Raw genomic sequence first — 13,797 nt, 5'->3', positions numbered from 1 at the left:
ATATTAATATGTTTGGTTGTACATACATATGTGAGCTACGTCTCTAGGGTTAAGGAATTAATTAATAATGTATCAATACTGTATCATTAATGTGTGATTTGCCTAGTCATGGGTATGCCTTCTTTTTTATTCTTATTTTTGTTATACTTTTCTGTACATAGCCGATTGGCGTGAATTAATAAATAAATAAATAAATAAATGTTGTTTGCTTTTTCAGAAAAGCCACTATTCTGAACAATTGCCATTTTGTACTTAGAATCAAAAAAAGAAATTATTATGTGATCATAAAGCCTTACTCTTCGAAATGTACACAATTTTCGTAATTATTTTAGTAAGAATAAATGTTATAAAAAACAACAAATGAACACTTGGCACCGGAAAACATTACAATTAAGAAAAAACTATGATATATCTTTTCGCTTGATTGACAAATAAAAATTCTTTAGTGTGAAGTTAAATATTTTATGTACATATTTGGTTCTTTCCAATTTATATTTTAGTAGAATCCCAACATATATTCGGCAAAAGGATACTAATAACGATATAATATTGGAGAACAACTCATGGATTATTTTATTTACGATCCGAAAACGGTATGTTATACTCCGATCAGTCTTAAACAACTTTAGGTTGATTTAATATTTCTCTGTATTAATAGGACGATTTTACCAACAAGTCGGTTATAATGACACGCAGCACTAATAGCAAAGCATTATTAACGCAGGCAAGTTCAGAGTTTAGTTGTATTGTAAAAATATGCAGCATAAGAAGCATATCGTGTAAAAAAAATAAGTACCATATCTAAATATTTCATTGTTTTCCCTTTTAATAGAATTCAAAGCAACGAATTCCGGCGAAGAAAATTCGATATTTTTTGTGGCCTTTTGTCTTGGGAGTAAATCTATACGACTTTCTGGCTCTATGTCATCTTGTTCCAACACATAGTCTTCATCTATCACGTCCGTTTCTGATGAGCACCTCACCTTTCCAGGTTTTTCATAAAACACAAACACAGGAATATGACTTACCAATGATTTCGAACTGATAGAGAGTACGATTTTACTTTAAAACTAATTTTTCAGATAATTTATGTTTGTGGCGCTTTGAGTTAAGTGTAATTAACAATTTTGAATTAAACAGCTATGGTCACTTTTTCCTGCATTTATGACTACAATGAGAGATTTTTGTTGAAAGTAATATATATATTTACATTTAAACTAGTAACATACACCTCTTACATGTATTATTATAGTAATACTAAAAAAGATTATCTGTCATTACTAATGGCATTCGTGTTTTTTATATCTTCAGTGTTACTATCCAAACTTGGTAACCTGGTTTCACCAGCATTTAATACTTGTCTCACATTAATGTTGATGCGCGCATAATTAAGGTAGCTTTTAAATGGTAACCAAAATGCTTCGTCAATTACTTTTTTATATAATGTTGTATCTATACCATATGTATTAACTTTTTCAACTAGCGTAGAATCTATTCGGGCCCTTTTACAGCTGGGCGAACTTATTGATATTGAACTTTCTGTATGAACAAAATTGTTCCAAGGTTCATCACGAGCTTTCATTACACGTGGAACAGCATGATAGCATAAACGGGATTCACCAGACATAATGAGCACATCTCCACTACGTAAATATACTGCTAATGGACACATTTCTTTTGTTCTTCCACCAATTAAAAATATCGCAGTTTGTCCAAAACTAAAACAATAGTTTGCATTAATAATTTAAGTTAATTTCTATGAATTTCAATGGTACCTAAAAGAGAACAATGGAGCTGTTCGATTAGGTTCTGAATGATCTGTATGAGCAGAAAGGGTTGTGCCGATTGGGTAAAAATTTACAATTGCTGCTTGTGCTTCATACAATTTAAATCCTAAAACCGAAGCAAAGTGTGCACTTAATGAGGCAAGATCTTTTGGGAACTCCCCACGCTTTTCTTCAGAGTACTTTTTAGAATCCCAATCATGGTGGTATCCAAGAGTAGTCCACCTCATTGAGATGTTCATACGACGTATTTCATCTATGTCAGTGCATTGTTGTAAAGATCGCCACCAATCATCTAGCACTTCTATGGGAAAGAGTTGTGGACTTAAATTATTTATATTTGGAGTTTGTGGGTAGTCTTTTAAACAACGAGCCATCCAGTAACGTTGGCCTTGCACGGTGAATGGATTTCTTATTACAATAGCACCTGAGGAGTTGAGAGTATAACAGAGCCACTTGTTTATAGGTTCCAGACCTGGAAACTGTTCATTCACATCTTGTCTGTGAGATAAGTCGACTTGGTGTACCTAAATTATAGAATTGCGTTAATATTAATATTTTTATTTTAGGCTACTCAAAAAAACACTCATAAAACAATGTAAATTTACATGTGCGGCAAATTCTTGGAGATTTTTATCCAGATCTATAACAGAGCCAAAATCTGGAACAGGTGATTTTCGTTTGTAGTATTTGAACTTTTCTTTAAACATTTTTAAATTCACAAAAAGTACATATTAAAATTTCTAAAAAGTTATCAAAAAAAAAATCTAAACATATGTATAGTTAAACACCCGTCAGATTTATTCTAAATACATAAGTATGTGTAAATGAATATTATTCCATATGGTGGTGTTCACTATTTTAAGCATTTGTTTATTTAATTTGGCAGTACTTGCCCCAGATAATAAAAGAAGTTCGCGGCGTGCAATAATGGGTACGTATTGGAACTAGAATTAATACAAAGTGTTAAAAAAAAGTTTTTTGCTCTCATGATTTTAATATTTTTTTACGTTAATGTCTGTTTCTTATAAATGATTTGTTTACATTTCTTCTTCTTGCGCGCAACACATATGTGTTTCAGTGCTGCCAGTATATAACATTTTCATGCATTAGTATTTGACAGATCACGTGGGATTTCAGACATGGTGTCAAAGAGAAAGATGCTCAGTATGCTTTGACATTTCATCATGAATAGACTTACTAACGAGCAACGCTTGCAAATCATTGAATTTTATTACCAAAATCAGTGTTCGGTTCGAAATGTGTTTCGCGCTTTACGTCCGATTTATGGTCTACATAATCGACCAAGTGAGCAAACAATTAATGCGATTGTGACCAAGTTTCGCACTCAGTTTACTTTATTGGACATTAAACCAACCACACGAATGCGTACAGTGCGTACAGAAGAGAATATTGCGTCTGTTTCTGAGAGTGTGGCTGAAGACCGTGAAATGTCGATTCGTCGCCATTCGCAGCAATTGGGTTTGTGTTATTCGACCACATGGAAGATTTTACGCAAAGATCTTGGTGTAAAACCGTATAAAATACAGCTCGTGCAAGAACTGAAGCCGAACGATCTGCCACAACGTCGAATTTTCAGTGAATGGGCCCTAGAAAAGTTGGCAGAAAATCCGCTTTTTTATCGACAAATTTTGTTCAGCGATGAGGCTCATTTCTGGTTGAATGGCTACGTAACTAAGCAAAATTGCCGCATTTGGGGTGAAGAGCAACCAGAAGCCGTTCAAGAACTGCCCATGCATCCCGAAAAATGCACTGTTTGGTGTGGTTTGTACGCTGGTGGAATCATTGGACCGTATTTTTTCAAAGATGCTGTTGGACGCAACGTTACGGTGGATGGCGATCGCTATCGTTCGATGCTAACAAACTTTTTGTTGCCAAAAATGGAAGAACTGAACTTGGTTGACATGTGGTTTCAACAAGATGACGCTACATGCCACACAGCTCGCGATTCTATGGCCATTTTGAGGGAAAACTTCGGAGAACAATTCATCTCAAGAAATGGACCCGTAAGTTGGCCACCAAGATCATGCGATTTAACGCCTTTAGACTATTTTTTGTGGGGCTACGTCAAGTCTAAAGTCTACAGAAATAAGCCAGCAACTATTCCAGCTTTGGAAGACAACATTTCCGAAGAAATTCGGGCTATTCCGGCCGAAATGCTCGAAAAAGTTGCCCAAAATTGGACTTTCCGAATGGACCACCTAAGACGCAGCCGCGGTCAACATTTAAATGAAATTATCTTCAAAAAGTAAATGTCATGAACCAATCTAACGTTTCAAATAAAGAACCGATGAGATTTTGCAAATTTTATGCGTTTTTTTTTTTTAAAAAAGTTATCAAGCTCTTAAAAAATCACCCTTTAGTAAGTAATAAAATTATTTCCGTGGGGTACGATTTTTAATCGAAATTGAACTTAAACTTATTTATAGATCCTTTCGGATTTTTCCAATTTATATTCTGATTTCCACTGAAAAGTGGAAATTTTTAATGATAGTTATAATTATTTGAAGTTAAGGTAAAAGGAGTTGAGCAGCAAAAAAGAAATAATACATTTATTTGTTTTTATTGTCTAGTGAAATAATATTGCTTTAACGTTTCAAAAATTACATTTTCCCCTTTTTTCGGTATTAACTTTTTGACACACTTATATGTCTTCGCGAATACTTTTGCTAGAATAATCAAATAAATACGATTTTTAACTCAAATTGAGATATGATTTATTCATATTTATCTAAATCATAATTTTGATCCACAGTTTCAAGATTTAGTAGGACACTTGACGCAAGTCTCAGTTCGATATGTTAACACATATATTCATTGGTTATATGCTCCGCTAGTATTTGTAACAGATGACCAGATCTTGTTTAACATTCGCCTTCTTGATTATTTACCCAAGTAGGATCTCTTTCTTCATAACGATAATATCCAAATTGTTGACTCTATTCAACAGGGATTCAGCTGAGAGGTGCATTCAAACATCGTCGGGGATGTACTGATGCTCCCAATTCTATTTTAAATTAGAAAAAATATGAGATATATTTCTGTTTCTAAAATTATTATTAACCGAATTTAACCATTTTATAATGATTAAAATATAAATTTTAGATATCGCAGTTAAATATTTTCTTACAACACTAAACAGTAAAAAAACATTACTGTACAAATGTAATAATTACACAACTGAAAATAAAATTTGCAACTACGAATTTTCCACATGGATTCAACATCTGGTGCAGCTTTCCATAAAATAGAGAATATCCGATATACTTTAACATGATCCCAACCCTATAATATTTGTTATTAAAATCTGAACTTTATGAATACTTTTTTCCTGTGGTTTAAATAGAACAAATAAACAAAACTTAAAATGAACTTTTGTTGGAAACTGTTAAATAATTACGTACTTTACCATACTGGATTGGCACAAAAGTAAATCGAATAAAGTTTTTATGTTTGTTATTGTATTGTTCCATTATCTCGTTGAGTTGTATCTCAAAACTTTATTTGTCCGAGTTTTGTTCATCGATGACGTTAGATAGGGCGATTACATTCGCAAAACTTGTTGATTATTTAAGTTGTATTCCTTCGTTCTCCTAGGTGGTTTAGGAACTTCCTGTGCCACAACACGCTACTATTACTATATTTTTTCATTATATACTTTCATATTAAATCCTATGTTGGCTATCGTGCAACTATTACCATATTGACTATATAAAAAAAAAACTGGTTAATATTTTTAACCAAATTTTTCATAAATAATAAAAAATTCGTACATATACAATTGAGAATGGTTATTCTAGCTCTTATGTTACTAAATTATAGGATTTTCAAGACCCTTATTTTATTAACTGCATTATGAGGCATTCCGTTTGGCACAATTCTTTGTTTCAACATATTATTAGATTATAATTTAGCCAAATTTATATTTCGAAACTTTTTATATACATATAACAGCTTTATCAATTTCGAAATTTATTCAATTTTGTTGTTTTATTTCAGTAACACAGATTAACATGATTGAAGTAAGAGTATTATGTATTATATGAATATTTTTGAAATATTATAAACTTTGTTAAGTTATTCAGATAAAATGTAAGCTATTATTAATTGTATTGTTCTTTATTATTATTTGCACACAAATTCTAGACGACATACAATTACATTATTTTATCAATATTTAGTTTATTGCGAAAATGTAGTGATTAATATAATATTGATTTTATTGTTTGAATTTTATATTATTTTTTGAATAGTAGTTAGTTATGATTACAATGTTTGATTCTTAAAGGTTTTATACCATCATAAATTTATTTGTATTTCCTAATAATACTTTGATATATTGGTTTATAAGGTTTGACTGCAGTCTCGCGTGTACGCTTAAATCCAGATCCAATAACAGTAGTTGGTGGTCGTTTTATAGGCACTGTTGATGGGATAACTTTTACTTAATTATTTTAAAATTATTATTTTATATACAAAGTTATAAGAAAATTTCAATTTTTTTATCTTTGATTGTTTAATAAATAATACTGCATTGTTATTAATACCCACGCCATTTTATATATATATATATTTTTTTTTAAATACTTAGTATAACAAATCTGAAATATGAATTGTATTTGTAGACAACATACCTTTTATATATGGAGTTGGAATAGTACGCTTTGGGATTCGAGGTTGATATTCAATTATTTCTTCATACTGTTCCTCTAAACTGAAATGAGAAAAGTAAGTTAGTTTAAAAATTTATAAAAGTAGATTCGAAGGAGTTGCCTATTTCAACCAGGAATGAAAATAATTTATTTTCTAAAAGCTCTCATGGATATCATTTGAAGATTGTGAGATAGTCGACAGCATAAGGTCGGATAAAAATCATGGACTGTTACGGTTTCGTAGACCCAACCATTGTGAACTTTTGTTAATTTTTTAATTACACCACGAAATTTACCCCATAGTCATTTAAAAAACAAAATTTGATTTAATATGACGACTGAATATATTACTAAACAAACCAATCTCATTGAAAAAACAACAACACCATTTCGTTAAACAATCATATTACAAATCGATTACACTTACCTCTCTGGGGAAGCACCGTGATGCTTAATTAGATTTAAAAATTTAGATGCACCTTCACCAGTCGAGAACTTATTAAGCACCGTTCTGAAATTTTTTTATTTTAAATATTACCATATGAGATTTATCGTATAGAAACTTACTTTGAATATGTTTCAGCCGATTTTGGATCTATTTCCATAAGTTCCCGCAGTTGTTCTTGCGAAACTTCATCGTTTTTATCTGGTACAAGATATTTACGTATTTCAGCTAAAGCGTAAGCAATTCGTGCATGTGCCTCAGCTGGAGTTGCTACAGTGCTTATTTCTATGAAGAGATCTCTATTTAGGTGCGCATGTTGAGGATCGCCTGATTGTCTTAGTTCTTCTTCCTTATTACGGTCCCGCATTGAACCACGGCCTTTTATAATAATTTTACACTGCGTCTCTTCATGCAAACGTCTTAATGAATTACCCTTCGGTCCCAATAATTTTCCTGTAAAGTTGAACTGGAACAAAAAAAAAGTATCAAGTATGTTAAATTCTCTGCGTATTCAATATTATATACCTTGGGATATTGCTTAACAGGAACGAACACTTTTTGAGTAATCTTCATTGGTTTTTGCTTATACACATCAGCCAAGTATTCAGTGCCTGGAATTCGACCAGTCGTGTACACTCGTTCAATTGCTAAAATTGTAAGTTTTGGATAAGTCGGTCGCATATAACCCTACTTACAGCGTATACCTTCGTCAATGACTTGAACACATAAAGGAAATTCGCTACCTAAGCGTTCTCGTTCTTCGTTCAGGTCCGCAAGAAATTTCTGAGCAACTCCATTAATTCGAGGACCTTCATATTCCTCATTTTTACGTGTTGGACCTTCCTCATTAAAATTACTGGCCATTTTAATATTTTTTAAGAAACCTTTTTTGCAAGCTATTACACATAAAAGAAACTCTCATATACAACAAACTTATGTGGATAAAATTACCAGTGATGCCTAGTCAATTTAGAATAATACCAAATACTTATGGGCTGGATAGACCCAACGTAATTAAGTAGTGCTAACACGTACAAATTATACAAATTTATACTATGTTCAGACCGAAAATTTCAAAGATTAGATTACATTTAAGCATTTCATAATCCAACAGTGTTCTCACTGCCATTAGAAAGATCAAAAAACAGCTGTCATTGTCATTCATGAATTCACATCGCTTAATATTTATCAAAAGAAAAGATTGTCATATAGTATTTTGAAATAAAAGCCGTCTTTTTTTAATATTTTCCATATAATAGAAATAATGGATGCATTTTTTCATTTGCTTGGTCGAATTTCAGGTGAAATTAGATTCATTGCTTTAAAAAAAATTTGTTTGTTTACATTTTTTTCCCTTTGTAGTGTCTAAATCAGCTGTGATAATGTAACAGTTTTCCAGTGCTGACAAGTATATTGGGCAAAATCAGAGTCGCACGGACAGATTTAGCGTGGATCAGTTTCAAATCATTTCAATGAAGTGATTTGGAACTGCCATTTTTGTATGGCGAAATCTTGATAAATTTTTAAGATTAGTGGGATAATCCATTCAACAGCCGAAATCGTGTGATTAAGTGTCGGTCTGAACATAGTATTAAATAGTGAAATTTGTATATCTAACTAGTTCTTGCGTTTTCTTCCACAATTTGTTTTATGGTAAATGTTCAAGAGAGCGGCTTTTCTGAAAACGTGCACCAATTTTCACAGGAAATGTTTTAAAATTCGTGTTTTTAATTCCAATTTACATTTACCCGTTTTATTTATGAAATAATTAACCATATCTAATATTAAATAAATTTCAATATGTAGAGTTTCTACGATTATGTATACATATTATTGCGTAGGTACTAGTTTGGGCTTAAGTCTGAATTCAGCGCAGCACTATTGACAGATCGAAATCATCTGAGAATTTTATGGTTAATTTGCCAAGTACATATGTATTTGTTTTGAATATATTTTTTGTAGGGAATTTATATTTTGAAAATTTCAAATAGAATCATGGATTTTGGCGAGCTGAGGAATGATGATAAGTTTACTAAAACAGTGAACAATTTTTCAAGTGCCTTGGATAAAATCGAAAAAAGCCTTAGCACAGCCGTCGATTTGAAAGAATTCGAAGAACTTTCAACACAAGAAAAAGTTAAACTAGATAATTATCTGGCATATGCAATAAACTCGCTATATTGGATGCATGTTAAGCTACGAGGAGATGATCCTAATGAGGTAGTCAATATTTATCAAAACCATCTTTTAAATTACTTTGTTTACCATTTACAGCATGGCATAAAAAATGAGCTTTCCCGCGTGCGTCAAACTATTGTACGCGATAAGCAAATATATGAGCGCAATACCATAAGACCGGTGATAGACAAAGCCGCTGCTGGACGTTTTATTAAACACGGCCTGCATGTAAGATTTGATGAAGACGGAGAGAGGCTTACTGAAAACTCCAGCAATAATAAGATGAACAAGGATACGGTCATGACTTCCTCTACAAGTCCATAATAAATTGTAATGAAATTTAAATGTAATTTCTTTTTCTTAATAATAGAAGTATCTTTAGTTGTGTAAATCTTAATGCCGATAAGTAAAAAATTAGAAATATATAGACGTATTCCAATTTCGAACTATATTAACACTTAATTAGAGCTTTTCATTATTTCGATAAATAAATATACTTATAAACTTCTTTAATGACGTAGACACCGCCTACTTTTCATGGGGGGTCTTTTTTACGTGGCGCATCCCAAAACCAGCGCACAATCCTTGGGAGAGGTGATTCGCCTTCTCACTTTAGCTCGCCTTCAAAAGAATTTTTGATGTTTGTTAGGATACTTTGTCCAAGACGGGAAGTGGTTAGCTGTTTTAGACATATGTAAAGTCGTTCGTTTATGGGCACTCCCAAGTGAATGACGCTCAAAGACCTTTCCTCATTTGCGTGAACTTCTGCATATCGCTTCATACCATTCCATCTATTCTTTAGTTTTGAAGATTAACAAAAATGTAAGTCTATTAAGGGATCGTGTCAGTGTGACCCGCTGAAAAAATCACAAATTTTCGCGATTTTTTTTAATGCTGAATTAACTAATTATTAAAAGCTTTCATAGCGCGATAGCGAATGACGTTAAAATATTCTCTCAAATTGGAACTAGATATGTATCTTCCTTTGAGATTGTAAAGCGTTTTGAAATACACCATTCTGAGAAAAACGAATTTAAAGATTGGGGTCGCTATGTTCCAAACTCTGTTCCCTTTCTACAAGAAACGCTGTAGCGATTGTAATAATTTGAATTTCGATTTTAAGATTGAGAGAATGTTTATTATAGTCTATACTATCCGATAATGCAACAAAAAAATCAATTTCTCGAAGAGACGATCCCTTAAAATACCACTGAGATTAGAATGATTTGCTAAAGTATTATCTGTCATCTAATTATGGAACATACAATTTAAATTTATAAAAAATTTATTTTTAATTATAACAAGTAGGGATTAGGGAGTGTAAATTTCGAAAGTCTGAATAATATGTCCTAAGACGACACGAAGTACTCATCTTACTACTAAATATCTACTGATTCGCAAAGGGTCAGATCACCGAAATAACAGGCCTTGAATAAACTCCGAGTCGATTTCGCTATCATAGAACCGGCTGTTGTGGGAAGTACGAAGAAATCAAATCAACACGAATTTAGATGGTAATTGCGAAGCTAATAATAATTACAATAGCATAAAACTCAACGTTAGTTTTGAACTGCGTTTTTATAGCGAAATATCTGGACATGAGTCATGAGAGAAAGTCCCAAGAGTAATGATGAAATACATACATATGAATGTATATATTTGCATATATATTATTTACATACATATGGTCATATAATATGTACGTACGTATGTAGATGTACAACAATGAATTTTCCGATAATTTATTTACATACATACATTCATATATATATTATATAAAAATATACATACGTAAATACAAAATTCTTTGTGAATTTGACCTATTTGATCTTGTGGCAGATGTACATACATCATAAAACATACTTATGTAGATTTGGAGGTATGTCTCCATTTAAATATCTTATACCACATAAAGAGTGTAACAAAATCAAGGTCACACAAATAACGAGAAGCACGAGAATTTACTATACACACAACTTAAGTATATAGAAGCCGGCATTTTTTGCTTTTTATTTGTTTGTTCATTTGCCAAATGTACGCACAACATTTATTTTACTGAAATAATTTTCTTTAACTCTCACTTTCTTCGACAAGCGATAATTTATTAAGGAAAGCAAATGTACAAATGTATGTATGAGATTTATTACATTAAATGTATGTACATATATCTGACCTCTGGCTTTGACCTCTACCTTGCATGCACATACATATGTATATTTTAAATAAAAGTACATATTAGTCAAGCGCATATTCGATGACAACACAAGGATTATATTCATACATACATACATACATGTATAAGAACGGTCATAATATCATAACTTACTTACTTTCGATATTGTCCTATGTATTTCATCATACCTATCTGTATATACAAGTTTACATGCATTTTAGTAGTACTCAGTTCCCTTTCAATCTTCTTTTTGATTAAAATTTAATTACTATGTAGCTAAATAATCGTTGAATTATTATGTAAATAAATTCAGAAATTTTTTCCATAAATACATTTAATGAATGTATATACATATATACAAAACAAATGTTTACATATGTATATATTCAACATTCGTATAAATACTATATTTTGATCTTTGATATGACAGTTGATAAACACCGGAGGTGTGTCTACATTATTATAAAAAAATAAACCAATTATTAAAGTTTTATAATCAATGAATCCACAAATGGACCTTTAGCTGCACGCTTTTACGTACACCTGAAGTTTTTTTTTCTGTACATAGGCTAATATAGACTTCATATTCTTACCAACAAAGCCGCAATGCAATTATTGACCAAAATTTGAGTAAAAACGTCAGAAGTGTTAATATTTCAATTGTAACATTTATATTATATTTCATATATAACAGGAATTACAACATATCATGAGATAATTTGTACATAGACATACATATTTGATTATAATTTTAGAAAACTGTAAGTTTCCATTAGAACAATATCGAAGATGCAAGATAAAAATGAATAATTTTGTGCATTGTGGTGGACAACTTCACATTAGTAGCGACACGATTTTCTCTCAACAATTCTTATTTCACATTTCTTCTTTTTATATGTCGAATTTCTCTCGCCAAAATACAATTTCACGAGCTTTATTGCTGATAAAATGAATCGCTCTCCTGGTTCACTGCTTTTCTCTATACTATCTCGTTTACTTCTTCTTTACATACATACTTTTATATGCACAGAGATACCTATGATTTAATAGTCAATGCATTACATAATACAACTACGTGCTAAAATAAAGTAAGCAGAACAATATGATCCAAATGTAACATGTTTAATATCTGTTATAATGCCCACTTTCGATCCCTCCCTTCTATTTTAATATGTGTATTTGTTTCACAAATTTCGAAGGAAAAAAATCATATTTGGTTCTTTTTACTTAACGTGTCATTTATTAGAGATAATTTAATTTCAGTTGGATCATCTGATAATTAGATGTAAACATATGCATACTACTTTATTTGTTACAGAAGTAAAGCGAACTTTAATTCGTTTATTGCGATTAAATGCTGCTGATCTATTGTGTGTATACGTTTATTAAACCCATACGAGCTGCAGTACTTCTGTTTTAATAAATTGTTCTCATATCCACTTTAGTCCTTGCTCTGCATGTATTTGATCAGATCGATGACGCGGTTGGAGTAGCCGAATTCGTTATCGTACCATGAGATCAACTTAACGAATTGATCGTTCAGGGGAATACCAGCCTTAGCGTCGAAGACAGACGAGTGTGTGTCACTGACGAAATCGGTAGATACTACCTCTTCATCGGTGTAGTCTAAGATACCCTTCATTGGACCCTCTGAAGCTTCCTTAACCTTTTGCTTGATTTGGTCATATGTTGCTGGCTTGTTAAGGCGTACAGTCAAGTCTACAACTGAGACATTTGGTGTTGGGACACGGAATGCCATACCAGTCAGTTTGCCGTTCAATTCAGGGATAACTTTGCCTACAGCCTTAGCGGCACCAGTTGAAGCGGGAATGATGTTCTGGGCGGCACCACGTCCATCACGCCACAGTTTGCCTGAGGGACCGTCAACGGTCTTCTGGGTGGCAGTGGTTGCATGTACAGTGGTCATCAAACCTTCAACAATACCGAAGTTGTCGTTGATAACTTTAGCCAAAGGTGCCAAACAGTTGGTGGTGCAAGATGCATTAGATACGACCTTCATGTCAGGCTTGTAGGCGTCCAAGTTGACACCGCAAACAAACATTGGTGCATCGGCAGATGGTGCCGAAATAATTACCTTCTTGGCACCACCCTTGAAGTGAGCAGAAGCCTTATCGATTGTGGTGAAGACACCAGTCGATTCTACAACGTATTCAGCACCAGCGCTAGCCCAGTTAATGTTGGCTGGGTCGCGTTCGCTGAAGACAGTGATTTTTTGCCCGTTGACGACAAGTGCTCCGTTATCAGCAGCAACGGTGCCCTTGAAACGACCATGGGTCGAATCGAATTTGAACAAGTAAACCATGTAGTTTACATCGATGAAGGGATCGTTGACCGCAACAACTTGGGCACCTTTCTCGACAGCGGCACGTAGTACCAGACGACCGATGCGACCGAATCCGTTAATACCGATTTTGGACATCTTCACTTTTTTACACTTGGCTTATTGACTTCAATTAGTTAAGTTATGAAAAGAACTACCGTTCAATTCACCAGCAGAGAAACAACTGAGAACTGTAATTCACC

General features: G+C 32.7%; 5 protein-coding genes across 8 annotated transcripts; 2 read left to right on the top strand and 3 right to left on the bottom strand.

Annotated features, from left to right (window-relative positions):
- The first annotated feature begins 342 nt into the window (after positions 1 to 342).
- LOC105222956 (uncharacterized) lies at positions 343 to 1,045 on the top strand. Its single transcript, XM_049455725.1, has 3 exons — positions 343 to 593; positions 659 to 724; positions 833 to 1,045. The coding sequence occupies exons 1-3, from the start codon at positions 564 to 566 to the stop codon at positions 1,043 to 1,045; spliced, it is 309 nt and encodes a 102-aa protein (XP_049311682.1). The 5' UTR covers positions 343 to 563.
- A 136-nt stretch (positions 1,046 to 1,181) lies between these two features.
- LOC105222955 (nucleic acid dioxygenase ALKBH1) lies at positions 1,182 to 2,530 on the bottom strand. Its single transcript, XM_011200528.4, has 3 exons — positions 2,393 to 2,530; positions 1,776 to 2,311; positions 1,182 to 1,718 (listed from the first exon to the last, which is right to left on the bottom strand). The coding sequence occupies exons 1-3, from the start codon at positions 2,492 to 2,494 to the stop codon at positions 1,268 to 1,270; spliced, it is 1,089 nt and encodes a 362-aa protein (XP_011198830.1). The 5' UTR covers positions 2,495 to 2,530; the 3' UTR covers positions 1,182 to 1,267.
- A 1,962-nt stretch (positions 2,531 to 4,492) lies between these two features.
- Positions 4,493 to 7,855, bottom strand: LOC105222958 (KH domain-containing, RNA-binding, signal transduction-associated protein 3). 4 transcript variants are annotated; one of them, XM_049455705.1, is made up of 7 exons: positions 7,607 to 7,854; positions 7,428 to 7,549; positions 7,025 to 7,368; positions 6,885 to 6,968; positions 6,440 to 6,519; positions 5,210 to 6,228; positions 4,493 to 4,812 (listed from the first exon to the last, which is right to left on the bottom strand). In XM_049455705.1, the coding sequence occupies exons 1-6, from the start codon at positions 7,764 to 7,766 to the stop codon at positions 6,113 to 6,115; spliced, it is 906 nt and encodes a 301-aa protein (XP_049311662.1). In that variant the 5' UTR covers positions 7,767 to 7,854; the 3' UTR covers positions 4,493 to 4,812; positions 5,210 to 6,112. The 4 variants fall into 4 exon arrangements, with proteins under 4 accessions (XP_049311662.1, XP_029404811.1, XP_029404812.1 ...); XM_029548951.2 differs by lacking the exon at positions 5,210 to 6,228 and having other exon boundaries at positions 7,607 to 7,855; XM_029548952.2 differs by lacking the exon at positions 4,493 to 4,812 and having other exon boundaries at positions 4,845 to 5,512.
- Positions 7,856 to 8,807: 952 nt separating this feature from the next.
- On the top strand, positions 8,808 to 9,542 carry LOC105222959 (nuclear nucleic acid-binding protein C1D). Its single transcript, XM_011200531.4, has 2 exons — positions 8,808 to 9,122; positions 9,177 to 9,542. The coding sequence occupies exons 1-2, from the start codon at positions 8,898 to 8,900 to the stop codon at positions 9,402 to 9,404; spliced, it is 453 nt and encodes a 150-aa protein (XP_011198833.1). The 5' UTR covers positions 8,808 to 8,897; the 3' UTR covers positions 9,405 to 9,542.
- A 2,923-nt stretch (positions 9,543 to 12,465) lies between these two features.
- Positions 12,466 to 13,797, bottom strand: LOC105222960 (glyceraldehyde-3-phosphate dehydrogenase). The gene has a single exon (XM_011200533.4). The coding sequence runs from the start codon at positions 13,691 to 13,693 to the stop codon at positions 12,695 to 12,697; it is 999 nt and encodes a 332-aa protein (XP_011198835.1). The 5' UTR covers positions 13,694 to 13,797; the 3' UTR covers positions 12,466 to 12,694.

This window comes from Bactrocera dorsalis, chromosome 4 (genome assembly GCF_023373825.1).
Source record: "Bactrocera dorsalis isolate Fly_Bdor chromosome 4, ASM2337382v1, whole genome shotgun sequence".
NCBI classification, from domain to species: domain Eukaryota; kingdom Metazoa; phylum Arthropoda; class Insecta; order Diptera; family Tephritidae; genus Bactrocera; species Bactrocera dorsalis.
Note: the sequence above shows the minus strand (reverse complement) of the source record. Positions and strands in the feature narration are given on the sequence as shown.